At 33.0% G+C, this 14,202-nt stretch overlaps 1 protein-coding gene across 2 annotated transcripts in view; it reads right to left on the bottom strand.

Moving 5' to 3' along the window:
* The window catches only part of EPHA3 (EPH receptor A3), a 343,281-nt gene that overhangs the window by 35,934 nt on the left and 293,145 nt on the right, over positions 1–14,202 (bottom strand). For both annotated transcript variants that reach the window (XM_024558191.4, XM_045193569.3), the window contains exons 12-13: positions 8,657–8,718; positions 4,903–5,112 (exon numbers count right to left, since the gene is read on the bottom strand). In XM_024558191.4, the coding sequence (XP_024413959.1) occupies positions 4,903–5,112; positions 8,657–8,718 (272 nt within the window). The remainder of the gene's footprint in view (positions 1–4,902; positions 5,113–8,656; positions 8,719–14,202) is intronic.

Genomic DNA, 14,202 nt, shown 5'->3' with positions numbered 1-14,202 from the left:
TAATGGGAACCCAAAGAGAGAGAATTTATTTTTTGTTTGCCTGGTTTTCTCAACAACAAAAATTCTTTGATGGTTTAAATTTACAGAGCTAAATGCTCCAATCATATCCATCCCAAATAAAGTCCTGGGCCTCCCAAGATGATTTGAAACATTTAGTATGCAGCTACACTTATGCTCCAAAGCTTTTCTTCGAAGTTGGATATCACATAATACTATATCATAGGTCAGAGTCTATATCATTTAATTACTACTAAAATATTTATTTGATTGTTAAGGTGTTTTTATTTCAGATAAAGTATTCACACCAGCAGTTCCCATGGTGTCATGCGAGCATTTCTGGGTGTCCCCAACAGCATTTAGGGAGCCCCCAAGATTGAACTATTTTCATAATCATACTAACTAAAAGATTATGGACTCTCTCACTCTCAATATCTTGTGAAACTGCAGTGGAATTTTACAAAAGTTACAGGATGCAAAATAATATCATATAAGGGAAATTGCCAATGTTTGGAATTTCTGCATAACTCAATAGTGAGAAGTAAAGAAGAATGATTAGAAGTGAGTAATTTTGACTTCTTATCCAATACCTTCATGAAAAAGAGAAAACACAAAAAAGTGTATATTATCATCTTAACTGACCCCATTTTTTAGTGTCTTATTGAAGACATGAGGAAGGAAAACTTGTCATACACAAGAAGCAACATTGGAAAAACCTGGTATTGAATAAATTATTAAGGTTTAAGGCTAAGCATTTTCTCAATACTTCAGATGATCCCTCCAGTTTAAGAATTTTTAAATATAGAATTAATTTATATAATTTATGTGTCATTGTTCTACCCTGCCTGCATATTACAGAAATGTTTAAAAGTGAGAGCAGCAGACACCATACATTTATTCAATGGCATTGAGTCAAATGCCTCTAATAGTCCTTTAGTGCTATTACACTCTACCTAAAACCAAAAAGCAAGTGCGTCTGAGAGCAAATTAAGCCTGAAATATCACTGGAGGCAAAAGTGACAGAACATCATCAGAAGGCTGGCTTCTTCAAGAAAGACAATGATGCTGGGGATAATAGAAGGAAGCGGGAAAAGAGGAGGTGCAAATAAGAGATGAACTGACTCCATAAAAGAAGTCATAGGCGTGATTCCACAGAAACTGAACTGGGCTGTTGAGGACAGGACATTGAATGTCACTTATTCGTAGGGTCCCCAGGAATCAGGGTCAACTTAATGACCTATAACACACACAGGCCACGCATTTCTGAGGAGCAAAGAGAACAGTTTAATGCACTCGGGCACCAAATGTTAATTTCTTAATTGGAGTGACACTCGGTGAAATGTATTAAGTGTGACTAAAGTGATGTGACTGGTGAAACAGATTAACCAGAACGTTTTTATCCAAAAAGAATGCCCCTGGCACACTTTTACTGGTGACCTTGTTGTTTTGGAATAATCACAGCACACTAAATCAAATAAATAACGTGTGGATGTCTACACTTGACAAATCTGGTCTGGTTAAAACAAAAACCAGACTTTACTATACAACAGTGTTTTTTTTTATCTCAGTCAAGCTTGTTATATACTTGAAGAATTCTGAATGATAGTATCATTCAGAACCAGTTTTGAAGATAATTTCAAAAGAGGAATTCACAAAACATTTTGTGTTATAGTACTGTTCCTGCAAGTTTCTTAAAGACAACTTAGGGTAGCAATACTCATTGAACTGTTTCAGTGTGCTGGTTTAAAAAACTAAATAGCAGTCCTATTACTTTATAACCATACCTCATATTTTATAGGAAATTATAAAATTATTATACCAAAGTGTTATTATATCAAACAAGACTTGCAATGGAAGACTAAAGTATCAACATTATTCTAGAAGTGCAGATGCAAACTATAATCTAGGGCCCCCGTGGGTATTTTGAGGAGTTTCAAGAAAATAAAAGGGTGAATACTGAAGAACTCTATATAGTTATTCACTGGTAGTGAATGAGCCCATTTGGTTCATGCGGTTTTTAAGAATCATCCAAAAATGAAACATAAATGCAAAAAGCTTGTTGTACTTTGACTTCACAGATGCTAAAGAGGAATTTTGACACAGTAACACCTTTTCTCTAGTTGGTGCTGAGAAAGCAACAGTAAGTGTAAATGAAGCCGTGAGAGTTAACCCGACATTCTTCAGGAAGCAGATGATCTAGGTTTTTATGTGTCTTTCAAGTTCCTCTAACAGGAAGTGCTCCTTCGAGTATATAAGAAATTGAGATTAGTATCGAGAACTGTGCTCTCCTTTAAAAATAGGATGTGGCATAGGATTAGAGCCTGGCTTAATTACCAGAAATTGAATATTTCAAATAAAGGCCTTTTTTAAATCAAATACTTTTTATTAAAACTGGACATCTTTTTGGGTAAAGTGATTGATGTAACAACACAGATAATGCTGGGAAGAATAATATTTTTATGGAGTATGTTAAGCAGTCATATAATAGCAGAACTTATGAAGGAAATCTTTAGAATAGAGACTAGCAGTGAGTAAAAATACAAAACATTCTTGGAGACAATAAATATATTATCATATGTTGCCTATATTGTCTTCTGGGATGATAATGTAGTCACAAAAGATGATGCTTTTCTGCAGAATGTTGACTCATTTTCCTAGAGAGCTGAGAAAGAATACTAAACAGCACAATCAATATATTTACCCTTGTTTTGCAATTCCATCAAGTTTTCAGAGCTGTTCAGTCACACTCACTGTTCTAAATTAATTCAACTAGCTGCTGGATATAAAGTTGTCTTTTGTTTCACTTACTGTGAACCTAATGAACTGTTTTTCTGAGAACATTTTTATGTAGGACACATTGAAAAAATACTTCGGTTCATGAACAAAGCGAATCCACTATAAAGTCTACTTGAAAATGGGAAATGCAAACAGTAGTGTAATGTCCAAAGCCTTCAGGAGTGTCCCAGCCCCTAACTCAGCACATCCAGGGACCTCTACAGAATGCTGTGCTCCTCCGTATCTCTGTGGACCTATCACTGTCGCTGTATTTACAGGTGGAGCTCAGTCCAGCACAATGAGCTTTCTCGGGGTGTGATGGTTACGCTACAGGGCACTCTTGGTGGTTGTTCATGGAGTTTTCAAGATTGGTGATTTCAGGGAAAAATGAATTGTGTGTGTGTGTTTTTAAATCAGGAATAAACTTTTAGAATTAAATAAGAAGAAAATAGCAGAAGTTGGCTTTTAAAGGAAACTGCGCATTCTTTTGGCTAGTGAGAGTAAGGAGGAACAGTCTTCTTTATATTATATTTTGCTACTAGGAGTGAAACCCAATAACAAACTATATGAAAAACAGTTGAGTGATTCACATATTAAAATTCTCACAGCGTTACACACTCAGTATTTTTAATTCTGAATATTTATCTTGAGAAGATAATTATGGACAGATATGAATTGTATATCAAAAAGTATCATAGTATTGTTAATAATATGAACACTTGGAAATTCTTCCCAGTTAATAGTGGATTGGATAAATAAATTATGTACATGAAAAAAATGGAATACAATACACTATTTAGTATTTTAAAAAGAATCTTTGTTATCAGGGATTTTCTATATTTTATGTTAAAAGGGAGATTACAAAACAACATTAATTTTATATATGAAAATACTGGATATATTGATGAGAGAAAATCACTTTATATATCAGTATATATATAAAATTTTTGTAAGTATGTGCATAATTAGTAAATATTTACATATGAAAATGTTTAAAAATATTTTGGAAATGTGAAATTAAAATATTAAAGCTGGCTAACCTTGGGTAGTATCATTAATGATGATTATATTTTAGCTTTAAAATATACTGCCATAAAGAGAAATTACTTAAAGAAATAGTATTTTAAAGAAATCTGCGAGTAAATTTATGATGAAATAATCAAATTCATTTTGAATCAAAAGGACACAAATTAAAACAGTTAAATACAATTGCTCATACCTAATAATACTAAAAAAATGATAAAATCAAGTTCTACTAGGAGTATAGCTATATATTCTTTTAAAATAGCACAGACTCTGACACAGAAAATGTACTTTTAAGAAAATATTCTTGGTAAACTATCAGATTCATAATTATCAATGCAGATGAATTATATACATATTTGTATACAATATTTAAACTTAGGTATAATAACAATTTGTCTACTCATTAAGGTTTGGTTAAAAATGGTACAACTAGAAAATAGAACATATCAAACTACGAAACATAAAAACATAATGATTATTTATTGACAGTGCACTATGTTTAAGAAGCAGGTCACTGAGGAGGAAGGTGGGTATTGGGAACAACCCCATTCTGGTTACGGAGACAAGTGTGTGTGTGTAAGAACAGGCGTGTAGGAGAAATCTGAAGAACTGACTCACAAAGTTATAAATGTTCTTTGCAGGTGGCACAATTATGAATGACTTTTCTCTTTTTTGTTACTTTGTTTTGAAATTTTTATAATATTAACACATGTTACTTATGTAAATATCAATTTAAAATTATTTAAAACTATATATAGTTGGATGGCAGTACTGAGAATTTACACAGTCTACTTACAGATGCCTCAACCATGATGGAAAAGTGGTAAATATAAAAATACCAAGATGTCGGGCATGTGAGAACCTTGATGCCCTTTTCAGGGAAGCATTAAATCAATGCATGGGCTGTCAGAATTAAAATCATCACTGTCCTCATAAACAAAGGTCATTCATTTTCCCATCTTACTAACAATATTTTAACATTAAAGGATAAATTTCTTTTGGTGGAAGATGTCAATGACAAAGCATTGTGGGGCATGTTTTCTATATATTTATGTCAACATAATACACGTTCGAAAACAAAGAATGGGAGAAAAAGTTACTCACTCTTGTTGTATAAGCAGCTTCTGGGTCATCTTCTAGAACACGTGACAGTCCAAAATCAGAAACTTTACACACCAAATTGCTGTTGATTAAGATGTTCCGAGCAGCGAGGTCTCGGTGAACATAGCCCATATCCGAGAGGTACTTCATGCCAGATGCTATCCCCCGAAGCATCCCCACTAGCTGGATGACTGTAAACTGGGCATCATGTTTCTAAGAAGTATTTCAAATGTATAATTAAGACATGTTGTATCTCTAAAAGATATATCTTGGTTAAAATCTCACATACTGAGTGGTAACAATACTGACTACACATTTTAGTTCTAAGCGCTTCAGCACAAAATGAAATGTGACTAAACTGATGTAAGGCTGAAACAAAATAGCATAGGTGCTGCATTACTCGATACTATGTAACGAGAAGTACCTTAATTATCTGACTTCAAGTTCAAACCTGAACTTTATTCCTGTTTATGTGACATACTAACTCCTCAAAAATGTTCAGTTCAGGAAGAACAAAATGAAATGGATCTTGTGCAACAGGATTTTATTTATTTGTTCAAATGTTCATTCTTCTTTCTAGTTTTCTGGATGTTTCATTAATTGCTTCAAATAAGGTAGATGTTAAACTTGAAAAAAAATTTACTGAAATATGTTTTCTACCTGACCTTTAATTGTAGATTATAAAATAGAAAGAAATAGGACATAAAGTTGGAGTTCTGGATGTAGAAAAGCTTCCAATTTTTTTGGATTAAAGTAGAAATACATGGTTTAGGTAATAGGTAAATGGAGAAATAGATAGACACATACATAAATATAAAAAACATACATACATAAATATAAAATTACATGTCTAGTTATGTCTACATGAACAATATTTTATTTTTTAAATTTTTTTATTATTATTGTTCAATTATAGTTGTCTCACCTTTTTCCTCATTGCTCTCCCCCACCCCACCCCACTACACCCAAACCCAGCTTCCACAATAATATTTTAAAAGAGTATTATTGTGATTTAAGGACTTCTGGCCAAGATGGAGGCATAGGTAGGTATGCTTTGCATCCTCACATAATGAAAAGAAGGACAACAACAAATTTAAGAACAAAAACCAACCAGAACTGCCAGAAAATCAAACTGTATGGAAGTCCAACAACCAAGGAGTTAAGGAAGAAACATTCATCCAGAATGGTAGGAGGGGTAGAGACAGGCAGCCAGGGCAGAGAGCATGCCTGGCAAGGTGGTGGTTGGTGGACTTTGTGATTCCACATTTGTGTGCAGATAAATAGGGAGGAACAACTGGGGACTGAGACAGACTGTGCAACACAGGGTTCCAGTACAGGAAACTCAAACCTCAAAACCTCCGGCTATAAACACATTTGGGGGTTGTGGTGGCAGGAGAAACTTGGAACCTCACAGGAGAGTTCATTGGAGAGACCCACGGGGTCCTAGAACTTACGTAAACCCACCCATGTGGGAATCAGCACCAGAAGGGTCCCATCCACTTATGGGTAGCAGGAAAAGTGATAGAAAGTGGGGAAAGAACTGAGCAACAGGAATTGTTCCCTCTTGGACCCCTCCCCCACAGACAGTGCCACAACACAACACAGCAAAGTGGGTAGCCCCACCCTGGCAAATACCTAAGGCACTGACCCTTATAATGTAACAGGCACCGAGACAAAGAAATACAGCCCAAATGAAAGAACAGAGCAAAATTCAAGAAAAATCTAAGAGACGAGGAGATAGCCAACCTATCAGATGCAGAGTTGAACACACTGGTAATTAAGATGCTCACAGAAATGATTGACTATGGACACAAAATAGAGGAAGAAGTGAAGGCTATGCAAAGTGAGATAAAGGAAAATGTACATGGAACAAACAGTGAAGGGAAGGAAACTGGGACTCAAATCAAGGATTTGAAACAAAAAGAAGAGATAAACATTCAACCAGAACAGAATTAAGAAATAAGAATTTTAAAAAATGAGGATAGGCTTAGGAACCTCTGGTACAATTTTAAAGGTTCCAACATCTGAATCATAGGGGTACCAGAAGGAGAAGAGGAAAAACCAGAAATTGAAAATGCATTTGAAAAAATAATGAAAGAAAAATTCCTCAATTCGGTGAAGGAAATGGACTTCCAAGAAGTCCAGGAAGCTCAGAGAGTCCCAAAGAAATTGGTCCCAAGAAGGAACACACCAAGACACATCATAATTAAATCACACAAGATTAAAGATAAGGAGAAAATATTAAAAGCAGCAAGAGAAAAGGAGAGAGATACTTACAAAGGAGTTCCTGTAAGAGCATCAGCTGATTTCTTAAAAGAAACCTTACAGGCAAGAAGGGGCTGGAAAGAAGTATTCCAAGTCATGAAAAGCAAGGACCTATGTCCAAGATTGCTCTATCCAGCAAAGCTATCATTTAGAATGGAAGGGCAGATAAAGTGCTTCCCAGATAAGGTAAAGCTAAAGGAGTTCATTATCATCCAGCCCTTATTATATGAAATGTTAAAGGGACTTCTATTTCTTCTAAGAAATAGAAGATGAAAACTATGAATGGTAACATGACAACAAACTCACAACTAACAATAACTGAACCTAAAAAACAAAAACAGAAACAAACTAAGCAGACAACTAGAACAGGAACAAAATCACAGAAAGGGAGATCACATGGAGGGTTATCAGTGGGGAGGAGGAGGGGCAAGAATGGGGGAAAAGTATAGGAAAAGGTACAATAAGAAGCATAATTGGTAGGTATCAAATAGACAGGGGGAGGTCAGGAATAGTATAGGACATGGAGAAGCCAAAGAATTATATGTACAACCTATGGACATGAACTAAGGGGAGGCATGCTGGAAGGATGGGGGTGCAGGGAGGAGGGGGAAAATGGGGAGAAAAAAATGGGACAACTGTAATAGCAAATCAATAAAATATACTTAAAAAACAAAACAAAGAATATTATTATGATTTAATTAACTAATTTGAAAAAATATCTATTTTTGAAATATGTTTAGGAAAATAATTTCTAATAAAATTTATATTTGGTTCATGAATATTAAAATTAATAATTTCTCATTCATACACAATTTAGACATTTCCTCCATGGTAATGAATTGTTCTGTCTGTCTACCTATCTGTCTGTCTATCACCTCTATTTATATAGTGCTAAAAGCACACTGAGCATAGGGTCTACGCCTTTCTTTATTCTTTGCAGTGACTAGTGATTAACAGTGTCAAGTTTTTGTATTTTTTAAGATAATATTTGTTCCAAATGACATTTCTAAATTGTGGATACTTTAGCATTGTAACGCATGTTTATTTTTTGAGTGGACAGCACTATGTGAGAGATAAATGGTCTTTTATCATGTAGCGGTCTCAGGTTACTTTAAATAAAGAAAAGGGAATATTTCTTACATCGATGTTATCTGTATCACTTTAGGGTTACTTTTTATTGTTATTTTAAGCGATGTGAATCTTGGCAATATGAAAAGGCCAAAGAAGACTGAACGCTTTTGTTTTAAAAATATAAACCATTAACATTTGGATGCTTCAAGATAAAGATTCCAATTTACAGTCTTCCTCTTGTTACCTAGTCTCAGCAAATTTCAGTTCTATCTTGAACTTTAATTATCTAATTGTTTGGCACAATATCAGAGGTTGTCTCCAATATATTCAGTAATTCACTACATATTATGTATATATGTGCATAGATAAATAGGGAGAAATATGAGGTAGATGTGAATGTATATAAAAATCTTCTACTTACACGTAAAAAACTGTCCAAGGAACCATTCTCCATGTATTCTGTGACAATCATAACTGGTTTACCTAGGTATATAGTAAATTAAATACATAATCATCAGTAGAATTCAACAAGTGTGCAATAAACATATATAATGCACTTTGATACACTTGAGCAATTATATATGCAGTGACCATATATGATACACTTTGATACACATGAGGAGTTAAGAAATTGAAACATTTTTCAAAGTTGCAATTAAAAACACTAAATTTCAATAGAAAATAATATTCTTTTATAAATTGAAGGATTTTTTTTCAGAATAAGGGCACATAACCTATATCTAAATTGGCTTATTTGGCGTGGCTTTCCATGAACACAAAATATGGCCTTTTCTTCATTTTAATTGCATCTTAGCTCATCTACAAAACCAAGTATTTCTGTCTTCAAGCTCAAGATACAACCAATAATTCCACAATCATTTACACTTTCTAGAGGTATTTACACAGCCATGTGCTAAGTATTCTCTCCTGCTGGTCAGCCAGAAAGAAGGGAATCAAATTCCCCCCCTTCATGGATTTAACATCTGAATTGTACAGAACAATTAAGACTAATGATTTTAATATTTTTATCTGTATCCAATTAATGCATTAAAATTATAAAATCCATGCTATATTTAAAGGGAAAATAAAATTAAAATTGCTGTTGACAATAACTTATAATAACCATTTTTGAAATATGTGGAATTAAATACCATTAAATCTTTTAACAAGCATTTATATATAATGAGATACTAATTATTACATACAATTGTTTAATTTTTTTATATGTCCTAATTTATTCATCATTTCCATTTTACAAATAGGAAAATTAAGATATAAAGAGGATAACTAACTAACTTAACAGCACACATTTAACAAGTTATAAAGCTAAAAAATTGCAATCTGAATACACTATGCTGTTACTTTTGGAAGCTCATCCCGAAAGAAATATTTAAGGAATGAAAAAGCATTAGACACATAGGCATTAAATATGTTAATATAAATATCTACAAATAGAATAAATGTTCAGCTACAGGTAATGACTTAGTCAATTGTGAGTTTCAATTCTATAGTCATTTTGAATTAAAATGACTGAAGACTATTGCACTTTAAACAATTGTTACATAATAATTTATATGAACCATAGTTGAAAACATATAACTCTACATACATTAAGATCACAACTATGAAAATAAGTAATATAAAACATTTTAAATAGGAAAATATATGAAAAATTGATATTATTGACATGTAGGAAACACTTGTAATTTTTCTACTTTTAGAATCATGTAACATTACATTAGTACTTGACATACTTTACGTGACTTTATCTTCACATCATCCTATGCGTTAGTAATATGTATCATTCTCATTTTACTGTTTCCTCAGCTGACAACATTGTGAATTTGGGAAACTTGCTGAGGAGGCCACACATTAGGTACCCGACACAGTTGTCTTTTGTTTCAAAGCCTGCACATATTACCACACTGTAATTCTCTTCACTTATTGTTGCTATAGTATTATTTTAACTATAAAACCATCATGTTATGAAAAGGAGGAAAAGAACTCCTCCTCCACATCTAGAAAACCTGAGTTAACACTTGACTCAGTACTGATAGAAGACCTTGACCAAATAATCAATTTTTTTGCAAATACCCATGCACACCTCATTTATGAGTACACATATTTTTTCCTCATAAGATCCTCCTGTATCATGCAGTTTAGTTTGCCTTTCTGATGATAGAAAATAGTTTTCTTTGATTTTTTCCTTTCATAGGTGAAAACTCTTAATTCATACTCTTGTGAATTATGCATTAGTACTGTGAAGGTTAAAATTCCTACATTTAGTACTTGAGTGTATCCCAAGTTGTGTATCTTATTAAGAGGTGAAAAAAATATTTATATTTTATAAAATTTCTCTGATAATTTTCATATGTGTAACAAGCAATTGATACCTCAATTTCTTTTCCATTAACGGAGTGATTTAGTTATATAGAATAACACATTATATGTGGTAATGTCTGAAACCTCATTTTAGCCAAAACCTTAAGCCTCCAGAACTTGCTTCTCCAAAAATCTAATTGAGCTTTGATTTGAAAATATTAAAGAAAAAAGAGAAGTTTCCACATTTCCCTGGAAACCTTTCTCTCCTGAAATGGAAAATTAAATGCCTAAAACCTGATTCAAGAGATCTGACCTGAAATGGGCGAATGGTAAGTGAATGTGTGTATGAATGAATGGAATTCACGTGCATGTTCTCCATAAATAACTATAAATTTCTTCGTTCCTTTTTTAACACAATTCTATGAAGAATAATATTTACCAAAATTCAATGCATACCACGAATGTAGTCACAGTTATTTTGTCTCATGCAGCAACTCTTAGTTACAGTGGCCAATTATTGTGTTTGTATTCAGTGCTACACAAACCTTCGCTTATCTCTCTTCCTCTGGATGCCAGCCTTATGGCCATTTCATTTCTTGTTAACATGTCTAGTAAAATGTTTGGCAAGGGAAATAAAAGTAGCTGAAAAATCAAACCAGCCAATTAAGCCAAAGTCTCATGACCATTCAGAAACACGATCAGGCTGCATTTAGCTCTGTAATTTAGGTATTTATAAACACATCAGTTTAAATGGGCAAGTCTAAAAATGTGCTTTACATTAAGTTCAAAGATTCAGCAAACCCCATGCACAGACAAAGAGTAAACAGAATCACAAATATTCTACCTTGGAAAGCAGTATCTTTACTTGGTTTCCCTTGTGATTTTGACTATGATGAATGTAGTTAAAGGAAAAGAGATGTAGTACTGGAGAAAACTCATTCTAACATATGTGAAATATAGTTGCAAATCACAAAATACCAGCTCATTGTCATATGATGCAATGTATTTCTGTTCAGTTTTGCATACTCTTTCATGCATGTTTTGATTTAGAAGAAACATCACCACAACTGTAATAGCATAAACAATAAAATATAATTTTTTAAAAGTAAAAAAATTATTTTAATTAAAAAAGAGCCTATAATATTTACTGCCTTCAGTGATTCTAAAATACATCTGAGAATACATACTGAATATGTGAAATTATTGCTGCATGACTGGCTGAAATAAAATTTTATTAAAAATTAGAAAAAACAAGATTTGCAGTAGAATTTGCTTTTGTTTTTAAAATTATTTGATTATAGATAAAATCATATTTTTTCATAACTAAATGCTTAAGAGTAGAATATCAGTTTGTTACAATAGTTCATTTCCCAAATATCCCTAGTGGCTCAGAGATGTTACTAACCACTGAACCATTGTTTGACAACAGAGGAGTGTCATTCAAAATGTGTAAGAACCCCAGGTTCAGTGCTATTTCATCACGTTTCTAATCACCTTTTCCATAAATAGAAGAGCGCAATTAATGTGATATACAGCAATATCTAGAAATTTGTATTGCAATTATCAAATAAATGTTACTTTAAAATATTTTTATGAAAACAAAAATTACCAACACTAAAATATTATAAATCTTGAAATTTAATTCATTTCTAAAGAAACTATTAACTTCTATTAATAATTATTATGTATTACATATACATGTCTTATATTTCCAAAAGTCTTAAACGTACTCTATTATATGTGATTTATAAAATCAAAATGTTTGACCTTAGCAACACACCCTCATTATTATTATCATGTAATCATAATCAGGGTAGAAGCAGAAAAGCAAAAGCAGGAAAAAGGAAATTGAAGAAAATTGACAAAATATGCCTCACTATTTCCAGGAAGGAAGTCCTGGATCATCTTTGATTAGAAAGGTTTTGGTTATAGATTTTCAGGAGCTATAACTAACTGACTGATAGAAATATTGTGCTGCACTAAATTAAAGATACTTCTCCATTAAATTATGTAAAATACAGGACAATGTTTTCAAAGTTCCATTTTAATAAAGACACTATTTTTGTTAAGAATGTTCCTTATTATATTCACTGGTCGATGCGTCACTGAGGGCAGGGGCCAACTTCACTTCATCTGTGGTTCTGTATTCAGACCAGCAGACTACTATTTACAACTGATCATCTTCGTCTGTCACCTCGGGCTGGCTAAGGGTAATTTCTGTCTTCAAACTGAGGCTAAAAAGTGCTTTCCCCAACTTTTCCTTAACCAACCACACACTTCCAATGTTTATACATCAAATGTTTTACACTCAGCTGACTAAATTTTAAAAATTTATTTATGCTAACCTGAAACAAATTCAATACTTTAAAGACAGGAGTGATATTTTTACTTTCTGTTATTCCATTTAGATCTGATTTGCTCAATAAGTGCAGTGACGGTTAAAGAATATATTAATCAGAATATGTGTAGTTTTGAAGGAGAGTTTAGTTTTTATCTTTTCAAGCTTTCTATCCTTTATTTATTTTCATGTATAATAGTAAAAATTAATACCTAAGGATGTAATAATAAGTTGAAGTGATGACAGCAGGCTTTGTGTTTCAACTCTAAGAAATGCTTTTGTTTTACTATTGAATATGATGTTTGTAGGTTTGTTTGATCTTGGGGAGGGGTGTTTACATACATTTATCTGCATACATATTTTTTATGGATGATGTGCTAAGAAAACATTTTAAATTAAAATGTTTGCTGTCCTTCTTACTGTTCCTATTTTTTATCTTCTTTTTCTTAGGTAACTCCCTTTAACATTTCATATAATAAGGGCCTGGTGATGATGAACTTCTCTAACTTGACCTTATCTGAGAAGCACTTTATCTAACTCACAGTTATTAACGACCACACCTAAAACCAAAACAAAAGAAAACTAAGCAAACAACTAGAACAGAAACAGAACCACAGAAATGGAGATCACATGGAGGGTTGTCAATAGGGGAGTGGGAGGGGGAGAGGGGGGAAAGGTACAGAGAATAAGTAGCATAAATGGTAGGTAGACAATAGACAGGGGGAGGGTAAGAATAGTGTAGGAAATGTAGAAGCCAAAGAACTTATATGTATGACCCATGGACATGAACTATAGGGGGGGAATGTGGGAGGGAGGGGGTGGGCAGGATGGAATGGAGTTGGGGGGGAATGGGACAACTGTAATAGCATAATCAAGAAATATATTTAAAAAAATAAATTATATAGAAATAAATTGTAAAAAAAATGTTTGCTTATTTTCTGTGTTTATTGAGATTGACCTTTTCTTTTCTATCTATTAATGTTATGACTTTCTTGAATGCTAAATATTGAACCAACTTTGCATTCTTAGAATAAAGCTACTATGAATACTTGGGCATCACATAGTATCTTTTTTTTAATTTTTATTTTAATTTTGTATTGTTATTCAATTACAGTTGTGTGCCTTTTCTCCCCATCCCTCCACCCCACCCCAGCTGAATGTATCTTTTTGATACTCTGCTAGGAATGGCTTTATAATAACTCCCGTGTTGTTGAACTTGTGTTCATGTGTTACACTGATCTGTCATCTTCCTTTTGATAATATTCTTATGTGGGCTGGTATCAACATTATCACTAGCCTCATGAGTT

Source organism: Desmodus rotundus, chromosome 2, assembly GCF_022682495.2.
Source record: "Desmodus rotundus isolate HL8 chromosome 2, HLdesRot8A.1, whole genome shotgun sequence".
NCBI lineage: Eukaryota > Metazoa > Chordata > Mammalia > Chiroptera > Phyllostomidae > Desmodus > Desmodus rotundus.
This window is presented reverse-complemented; position numbering and strand designations above follow the sequence as displayed.